This window comes from Schistosoma mansoni (genome assembly GCF_000237925.1).
Source record: "Schistosoma mansoni, WGS project CABG00000000 data, supercontig 0170, strain Puerto Rico, whole genome shotgun sequence".
NCBI classification, from domain to species: domain Eukaryota; kingdom Metazoa; phylum Platyhelminthes; class Trematoda; order Strigeidida; family Schistosomatidae; genus Schistosoma; species Schistosoma mansoni.
Genome location: NW_017386057.1, coordinates 234,514 through 245,584, shown reverse-complemented (window position 1 = coordinate 245,584; position 11,071 = coordinate 234,514). Strand labels below are relative to the sequence as shown.

At 31.5% G+C, this 11,071-nt stretch overlaps 1 protein-coding gene across 1 annotated transcript; it reads left to right on the top strand.

Moving 5' to 3' along the window:
- Window positions 1-8,761: 8,761 nt before the first annotated feature.
- On the top strand, window positions 8,762-9,790 carry Smp_126210 (hypothetical protein; the record flags this gene model as incomplete). Its single annotated transcript, XM_018796720.1, has 2 exons — window positions 8,762-9,296; window positions 9,597-9,790. 2 exons carry the CDS (start codon window positions 8,762-8,764, stop codon window positions 9,788-9,790), a joined length of 729 nt encoding a protein of 242 aa, XP_018646840.1.
- Window positions 9,791-11,071: the final 1,281 nt, after the last annotated feature.

The following is an 11,071-nucleotide window of genomic DNA, read 5'->3' as shown; positions in this document are numbered from 1 at the left end:
AAACCTGGTGAAATTATCTGTTTGCCCCTGAGCTTGTCACAAGATCTGGTTAGTTCATTCTCTGTCATATTATTGAGATCTTTCCGGTCAGTTAATTTTTGAAATTTTAATTTGTCATCTAAGATGGTATCCATTTTGTCAATATAATCACTTTTACCAAGAAGAACAACTGAACTTTACCAGGCTTCGTAATCATTGACGTTTCATTCTTTAGGAGAATCTTAATAGCCTCCTTGTTCTTCTTTGGGAGGATGCTTTTGTAATTAAATTTGCTGTTCTTATACTAGTAACAACAGTTTACAAGATATGATTTCGAATGTTCTAGTTGTTGGTCAGAATTTGTAACCAAATCCCGTGTCTGACTTTATAGGTTTTAGGACTGTATATCTTTATCTATATGGTTAGAGAGATTACGGGTATCACAGAATTTCAGACCTAAGGATAATACCTCAAGTTTAACACTTTAGGAATCTTGGACACACCTTTTGGAACCGGCTGGAAATTGGCTTCCAACTGTTTGGTTTTCTGAACATTTCAGTAGCCGGAATACGTTTCTTCACTGCTCTCTGTCCCGTAACGTTCGTAACATAACCCATGGTGAGTATTCTCAAATCATGCGTTAGGTCGTCTATAGAGTATTTTCTGTGAAAAACATTCATCTGCATCTCTTTAATATCAGAATGCAAGGCATCAATCTAGTTCAGTATGTGGCATTGCAGTATCTTTCTACTAGTGTGGACTCCGTTCCGTCGTAATGGGTGGCGACCTAATTCGGTGCAGCTATTGAAAAATTCCATAGTAGTTTTCGTTGCAGTCTACTTCATGTTATAGTTCAGTAACTCATTGGGCGCTTTCAACGTAATGGGTTGTTTATAACATTTTAATTATTTAAAAATTTCTATCATTATAAAACACAGACATATGAACAAAGAACATTCCAATAAATTCCCAGTTCCTACAATTATATCTCCAAATTAATAAGTCAAGTTTAAGGCACAGCCCATCGTTTAAAGTTATCGTAAATTGAAAAAGTAAGAAGATTGGTATAACCTAATTCTGACCTACTGTTATTCATATTGGCGGTCAAAGTCTCCATTTTCTCTTTTCAGAGTTACATTGTATACTAATAATAAACTGTAGGCTCACTAAACCGACTGTAAATTATTTGTTCGCAACACAATGGTCGTAACCCTACACTTACCACTGAACCCCTTGACCTAATATTATGGTCAATGTTTCATATTATATAATCAGTTTAATTATTACACATAACTAAGATTATTCAAGATGAGTTTTTACTACAAACAATGTTAATTTTATTGGGATCTTCGGGAAACTTCTATTCGTTAGACTATTTTTGTTTTATCAATGCTTTTTTAAATTTCTTGAAAGTACACTGTTTTAAAATCATGTAAGCAAACGTGTAGCAACCACATGTTTGTGAGTACTCAAACGCAATGAATGAGCTATTTTCGAACATTTAAAACCACTTTCCAGCTTTTTACAAATAATACAATAAAATAGAATTAGTTATGCAAAGTCACTCACATGTAAAATTGTCTTGATGTTAATGTTGAAAATATAAATATAACTGTTTTGATTCAGATCATGAACCGAATGATGTTGGATCACCAATAAAAATTTGGAAGCACTGGATGGCCGTTTCATCCTATCGTGGGCCTCCTCAGCAGTGTGCATCCACAATCCCGCTTCGCGAGATTCGAATCCATGGCCTTCGGCCTTGCGCGCGAACGTCTAACTTGAACTGACTCACGAAATTGTGCGACTATCTTTCATTGTGCTTAAATAGATACCTGTCTCTGCCTAACACGGGCGGGATCGTGGATGCGTACTGCTGAAGAGTCCCACAATGGAACGAAACGGAAATTCAGTCTTTCAGGTTTTCAATGGCGGTCTAACATCAGTCGGTTCTTGATCTCAATCACAAACATAATAATCTCAACAACCCCATACTGATAATTGTTTTTGCTTCAAAAATAAACTATGTATATATATATATATCTTGTTGGCAAAATATTGTCCATTATGTACAGTAATCCATATTACTCTTACGAAAATCATCAGTGAGTTGATTTTACGGATTACGAGTGCACAAACAGCACTAAAATGTCTGTTAAAAGGATCATTCTTATTCCTCATTCGGTGACTATCGTGTTGGCGAAATTTCTTATTCTGGAAGAAATATAAATAAATGTACATCATGAATTCTTTGCGTTTAGCTCAGAACATTGTAGCAAATCTTAAATTCACGACTAGTGAAGACTGCGTTTTGTACTCTGATATTCTTTATAGTATCAAACATAAAATCTCATTTAAAACGTTAAAAAAATAGATGGGTTTCAGTTTGTATTATGTGTTCACATCTATTCACTGCTTGATTTCTTACAAAATTGTGGGAAAGTGTTTTTTTATGAGACGAAATAATTTAGTTTCCTCAGCATTCCACCCTAATCATTATTTTTGGTCGATCGCTGTTAGCTACTTGTAAGTAGTTAAATTTTAATGAATAATATTTTCAGTGGTGTTTCGACTATCATCTGAGAAAACTTTGAAAATTTATTTATCCAAGGTTTTAAGCAATTGATATAACAATGACTTACAAATTTCATACTTTATAAAGTCTCCTAGTTACATGGTTTGATCATGAAGATTTCATTGTCTTTTGAGATGACATCATCAACAAATTGCGTTCATTCTCAGATCTTTGTTTTCACGATTTATAGCTGGATGGCCCCGAAACTTTGTTGTTGACCGCCCAAAAACCGGAGGATTTGCTGAAAGCCACGCATATAAAATGTTAATAGGGTTTATGGGGTCTTTGTACAGTAATTCTTCTCACTTCCTCTATCGAAAACTAGACCATATCTTCCTTTTAAAGCTTGTCGTGTAAGTGTTGCAAACTTTGGAGCTGAATACTTCCAACTAAAGAAACCCTTTAGGTTTTAGGGTAGTCAGTGTAACCAATACATCTACTTTTTATTAGCCTAAATTTTATGAAACCGTTCAGAAAATCACTGAGAGCTTATTACCATCAAAGATGATTTTCCTCCTTGGATACCAAAATATAAAATAAATAAAATTAATTATAGGTCGAAAATATCGACTTATAGATGATAGCTTTTTGGAGGTTAGATACAACCCAATCAAAGTGATGCTTGACTGTTAGGTGTATTTCTTTTAATCAATAATATCAGAAAATTTACTCTGAAGAAAAAGTACAGCATGTTAAACCTCTCTTTTAAATCACCTTTAACTTATTGGATTTATTTATCAGGTAAGATTTTGGATCTGAAAATATTCATTCATCTCGGTCTTTCTAATCTGATTTTCTATTTAGTAGTAAGTCTTTAAGTATAGTCCTAGACAGATTTGTCAGTATAAACTTATAATAACAATCACATTTTCAATTCACTTGGTATTGTTTGTTTAAATCTTCTCATTGATGTGTTTAGGACTGCATTTGATCAGTCTATCATTGGCATATGTGCATACTGTGCGTATTGCCTCGATATAGCCTCAATTCACAAGCATTATAAGCAAAGATGGATAGTGGCTAGCAGTGGAATCCAGAATGCTCGTTTTGTCCTGTTTGGGACTCATCAGCTGGATGTACCTGCATCTCAGAATTGATGTTCACTCTGGGACTCGAACCCATAGCGTTATCCACTCAGTTACTGAGTCCTGATAGCCACTTGCTTGTGAAACGGGGTGAAGTTTAAATTTACTTAGTTTTGTTTGTTTGAATCTTCCCATTGATGTTTAGGACTGCAATTGGTCGCTCTCTTATTGGCATATATGCATGCTGTGCGTATTGAATTAAGGCTATATTGAGGCAATACGCACAGTATGCACATATGCCTATAAGAGAGTGATCAATTGCAGTCTTAAACATCAATGGGAAGATTCAAACAACAATACCAAGTGAACTTATTTCTTAATATAGTCACAGAAATACTCAAAAATATAGCCAATACTTTGCACGCACGCGATGGCTTTTGGAGCGAAAGGTACTGGGTTCGAGTTCCAGAGTGATCATCAATTCTGAGATGCAGGTACATCCAGCTGACGAGTCCCAAATAGGACGAAACACGCGTCCTGGATTCCAATGCTAACCACTATCCATCTTTGCTTATTATCAAAGTTTCAATTATAAATAATCTAGTTTGAAAAGGAAGAAAAATATTTTGACAATATATATTAATATGTTGTAAATATCTCCAAGTAATCATTACTGATAATAAATTTTGAAAACAATCGCATAAAATAAGTTCAGTGCATTACAAAAAAAATTATCATTATTTTGATTTCTTATAAAATTATCTATTTGATAAAGAAGACAGAAACTACCTCAGAGATAACAAAATTCTACAATGCACTTCTCTTTATTCAGTTTTTCGTTCAATTTTTTTGTTTTTTAAAAAAAGTACATAAAATTCAAATTTCAATGATTTATTTAAGAAGAATTTAAATATTTATTTAAACTGATAAATTAGATATTTTAACTAATAATCTCAATAGTTTATACCTACGTATTTGTCTACCTACTTACCCACGTTATTTTGTATTTAAAAAACTTTTTTTTGTTGAAAAAGATAAACATTTTTGTTTTATTCAGAAGGAGGGTTTGTGGAGATTTTAGTAATTTTTATAATTGAATTCATAAATTAATAAAAGCTAGACCACCATGGAGAACCTGGAAGCATTGAACGGTCTTTTTGTCTTAGTGAAAAGCCGTGATCAGTGGAGTTCAACCAAGTTTGTTATGAGATAGTAACTCACTGAAGACAATGCTGGACGGTGGCACAAATTTTTGTTTTCATTTATAAAAAGAAAAAAAAATAACTAAAGTTTATCAGTGAAAATTTACAGCGTAGTTATTGTGAAATTTTATTTATTTTAAAATAGGATATCGTTTTATATTCATTAAAATGGAATGTAAATGTTTATTGTTTACAGTTCAGTGATAAAAAAATGAAACCTACTTTCTACATGATTATATTTACTACGCTATAAAAAACAATATAATGTTTTTTTGCCTTTGCTTTTGTATTATTATTTGACTAGATGATTAAATTATCGACAAACACTCAATATTTGAAAAATTCCCATATTGTGATTTAGAACAACATATATAAGCGAACAATATTGTTTTCGATTAGATCCTCATCAGGCTTTACTCTAATATACAGTAATATTTATATGCATATAGGTGTACTAGTACACCTGTCATTACACCATAAATTTGTACTTTTCACTTATTATTAATTTTGATTATGTAATCTATTCCAGTTATCATTGACTCATAAACTGCCTTGATTGGTTTAATAATTTCGTATATGCATATAAATATTACTGTATATTAGAGTAAAGCCTGATGAGGATCTAATCGAAAACAATATTGTTCGCTTATATACGTTGTTCTAAAACACTCAATAACCATATAGAAGTAACCAATTTCATGTGTCTGATCCTTGGTATTGATAGAATTTTACCACTCAATTCATGATTTCATCAAGAGTTTAAATGAAATGATATATTACGGTGCATTTTGTATAACGTCAGGTGGTCGGAGGTGTTCAGCAGGACAATCTGAACTCAGGTTTCGTATCGAGTGAAATTAGTCAATAAAAGTTGTCTACAGTATTTAGGAGATTACTGTTCCTGTGGAGACCTTATCTATATCACTGTGTCATAGTTTGTGACAAATATCAACTAGCACGAAACTTGGGTCCAAGGTTTATACCCGATTGTTTCGATCTTTTTGCAATCATTATACTCTTGTGAAGGGAATATAATATAATAAGGGACCATATTTTGTTTTTATGTTTGCGAATCCAAAGCCATTGATTTTATTTAGAACTATACAAAGCTCTAAATTTTATTTAACACATTTATCTTTATTGTTCGGTACAAAAACAACATATACGTGTAGTGGCTACCTACAAAGTTAACTGAGTTGTTGAATATAGAGCAGTTTTAAATATAAGAAAGAGAAAGTCGTTCATTGATGAAATAAATGTATTCATAATTAGAATGCGTTGATTGAAGTCATTATGTTGGTTACTATAATACTCAAGAAAATAGACTGGAGTATGTTACAACAGCAAATTATTTTAAGTGGGTATTGCAAATAAACGTTTACCAGTACTATTCAACATCAACTCATCAGGTTTCCAGTTAACAAAAAGCACGGGATTAGTATTTATCATGATCAAGCTGTCTTAAATATTTCATAACTCACTCTTAATTGTGTAAAGATCACGGATCAACTAAGGCTTCATATAGCCCAAGTCCACAAAGAATAGTCAACTATTTCGTTGTAGCAGATAAGAGTATTGAGCGTCATTATTCTGATGACTACATTATAAATCATTACAGTAGAACAAAGGACGACTTACATGTGAAAATCTTCTGATACAAAACTGCTTTTATACACAATTTCAGACGAAATATTTTACTCGAAATGTAAGTGTTGACACAAAAACTTCATCGTTTAAATCAAAATAATATTTGTAATAAGTAAAACACAAAGGTAACATGATCACTCTACACAGCCTCTCTCCAGGTTTTTTATTATGATATTTGGATGATTCCACAACTTGGAAATATCTTTCTTATCTCAAAACATTAGTTCATCCAAGTCCTTTGAGTCGATATATAGGATCATCTGTGAACAGACTCCACAAAGTGGTACTTACATCATTAAGTATAGAATAGATTCAAACTATGTGGAAAGTGCAAGCTTCCTTGGTGAATATTACACATAATAGTTTGGTTATATAATAGCTTGTAAGTCTTTACATCATTACTGTTGTTCCAGAGGGAAATAAATATTTTTAGATAACTTACGTACCTAGTCATTATAGTTGATAAACAAGGAGGATATGATACAAATATGAAGGCATAAATTGGCAAAGCAAGAGCGGCATTCCTACAGTTAAGGAATGATTGAAACTTACCAGAAATGCTATCCGTAAACGAAGGTAGAATTTACAACACCAATGTTGTACGGAGCTGAAACTTGGAAGACTACTACCACAATCATCAAGAAGGTACAGGTATTCACCAACAACTGTTTACGCAAGATATCCCAAATCTATTGGCCAGAGACCATCAGCAATAACCCACAGTGACAGAGAACAAACCAGCTTCTATCTGAGAAGGAAATCGGGGAAAGGCGCTGAGGTTAGATAGGATACACCATGTGAACATCATCAGCCTGCATCACAATACAAACACTAATTTGGTATGTTAAAGATAAAAGAAGAAGAGGTAGATTGAAAAACACATTGAGCAGGGTGTTTGAGGCAGATATCGAATAGAACTTGACAACAAGCATAAAGGAGAACTCAGGACAGGGTTAAATAGGAATAATATATTTGTAAAATCTCAGAGAATGATTTGAAGTAAATCCAACGTTTCGCCTGGCAATCTGGTCCAAGATTTTTCAAGGAAATATAAATAATTAAAATTCATTCGCTGAGATTTTACAAATATATTGCTCCTATTTGATGTCATACATTAACTCGGCGCCCAAATACTATGAAACTATTCGCTCTAATTTAGACGAAAGTTCTTATATATCAGGACAGGGTTGTTTGTAGATCTCAGGTTGATGGCTTATAATAGGTGTGGATAAATATGTAATTAATCTACTTACAGTGAACTGTTTCTTAGTATTTAGTTAATTTTGATTATTAAATCTATTAATCAAATGCAGATATTTCTTCAGCAGTAAATACTCAGGGACTTTCAATGTTTTGTACTTGGAAATTATCGTTATATCTAAGATAAAAATAGAGATCCTATGATGTCCATCAGTATGATTCTAAGATATTATCAATGTAATCTAATTTTCATTTAATTAAATAGTATGCTCTTATTAAACTGCTCAAAATTAAGTTTGATATTGGTTTCCAAATTATAGTTTAAATAATTCTTAAATTTATTTCTAATCACCTCACAACACGCTAAACATATTTATTCAAAGGTTTCATATTTTCAGTTCAACATGAGCATGCATAAGCAAGTATACATATATATGTGTAAATGTGTACCTTCAGTTCTTTTTATATTCAAACAAAGCTTCATAATTCATGCTGAGCTTAGATGACAACAGTCTACAGATAGCTCCTCTATTTAATGCTTATGATGTCTATGATGAGTTAAAGAGATTTGTTTTATTGTATCCTTGTTACTTTCGAAATTCATTTTCGAATGATTCTTTTTTTTTTTCATAATTACCACTATTAATCTAAACCACATGGTTTATAATATTTATGATTGGTATTTTATCTTCTAGGTCAAATATGCAAAAAATTTTTTTGTCCATTCGAATGATCACAAATTAGATACTAATACACAAATAGAAACACACACTCATTATGTGAGTATAGTGATTGTTTTGTTGTTTATTTGTCTTCAAGATTTTCTTATCGATTCGTTCGCACTTTATTGGGTTGTTTGTTTTTTTTCGGTGGGTCTATTCAAAATTCAATAGTTTTAGATTTAGTTACTCAAAATTTTTTTCTGGAGTAATACAAGTTTAGTGTGGAATATTATTACTACCATTAGCCGAAAGGCATAAAATTAATTCGTCAAGTTTACAACAATCAACAATCAATAAAGTAGTGAGTTTATTTATTAAATTAGATTGATAGTTCTTGTTAATTCAACATAAAATTTATTTTAATATTATTCAACATATAATAATAGTTTCAATAAAGAAATCAAGGAAAATATGCGTAATGGTCAAGGAAAAGAAGTTGCATCAGCAAGTGTAATGATTAAAAAATATGTAAAATTGGATCCAGATGATGAGTTCAATTCACAAACATTAATTAAACGACATGGTGAACAACTAAAAAATAAACATAAACCTTCAAAATGGTGTCGATTGCATATAACAAATGATGAATTATGGTTATCTGGTGCTTATTGGTGGCCTAATTCTATATTGAATGGTATTCATTTAAGTGAAATCAATTGTTTAGTAAAATTTTATTCAACACCTAATCTATTAGCTATAGGTATAGCTTCACGTTTGTATGAATCTGAAAAACAATATGTTATACTCTGTACAAAAAGTGGTTCAGATCGTGAACAATTAGTAAAAACTTTAACTACACTTTGTGGAAATCGATATACACAATCAGAAAAAAGATTTAATGTTCCAATTGTTGGACCTACTGTTAACATAGTTGAAATTTCATTATCACCCGATTTAAAAAAATCAGTTCCTGTAGGAAAATCAATAGAAATTAATCATGAGCCTAGTATACATCCAATATCATGTAATAATCCTGAACCATATATAAAAGAAACGACAATCAAAATTGAAAGACATCCTTCACCTAATCTTATATCAACAGCACCAATATCACCTGATCATATAACTACTAATGTGACTGTTCCTGCTAATAATACTACTACTGTTAGTACTTGTACCACTACTTCTAATACTACAACTAATATTAATTACAATAATGCTATCGATAACCATGATGTTCACTATAATGACTGTGATACTATCAATGCACTATGTACTATATCACCATCACAAAAAATATATCAAGAAATTCAATTGACTTCAAATGATAATATGAGACCATATCGATTGAAACGTTTTATGGCACCTTATTGTGAAGGATTAGAGTCTGGTTTAAATCCAAAAGACTTAATACATGTTTATTATGATCCAAAACAAGGAAATATTATTTCACCAGATGGACCAATTTATTTATATTGTGTCAATTGTCCTACTGAATAAAAAACTAACGAATTATTCCAAAAATGAAGATAATATATGATTATTTTTACCATCAATATTACTATTACTAATCACTACTTTCAATTGGTCATTGTAACGGCACCGATTAGAGATCGATACTTATACCAAAAGTAGATAAAAAATTATTATTCAAATGAATTATCACAGTCTTTGTTTTTTCAATGTGAATTTATTAATTTTTTTTCTAACAGAATGTATTATTAGTCTGTTTGCTTCATTATGTAATTAATCATTTTTTTAAAAAAAGCATCATCATTGGGGAAAAGTAACATAGAAACAATGACAAATATTGGTGAAACTAGAAGTTGGAGTGTTTGTGTGGGGGGGGGGTGGAATTTATTTATCATTTTAATGAATCAAAGGTGTCATAAATAAAGAAAAAAGATTCGTATTAAAACAAATCAATGAGTTTGTTACGTTTTGTTTTTACAAGTATTTAGAATTCGATTTGTAAATGTAAACTGTTTATTGTAATTACAATTTACAGTTTAAAGTTATTTACATTTTAATTATTGATAAAGAAGAGTATTAAACAGTTATGTAATGATAATTTGATTAGCTTATATGCTAAGTACCTTCCATGGAAAGATACCTTTAATTAGTCATCCGAAGTTTGTGCTGATGATGTCGTTCAGAAGGACTATGAAAGCTCTACGACCAAACAATCCAGCTCAGAGAACAAAACTCTATCAGAAAATACTTATGATTTTATGTATGTTATCAAAATTTTAGATATTATACCTATGTGAAAAATCTTACCTAACTTTCAGATGCAAAGGTTGTGTAGTAAACAAGAACACGAGTGGGGACAATCGAATGTATTTGATACTAAAATTACAGATTATCTCACTAAAATCTGACAACCATATAGTAAACAGTTAATTTGCAAACTATCAAACAATCGTCTCAATGTTGACTGTTCCTTCTGCAAATGTCAGCTCATAGTTTCCGATTCTTATTGTTCATGCATTTTCCTACCGATTGCGTCTCGTTTCAGTTCTTTTGTTATCGATTTTCTACTGAAATACATTCAATGCCCGACCAGCGTCATGTACTAATTATGTGGATGTAAGCAACCCACACCACAGTTGTATTATCATCATTCTATTCATCGTTATACTTCCAGAGTAAAGGTTATTCCAGTGCAGTTTTTAGATAGAAGCTAGGAAGTTCTGATTTATAGTAGTCCGCTACACATTACCAATAAGTATATTCTTTTGTGTATTATCAGAGAGGGATAATTATTACAAGATAGTAAGT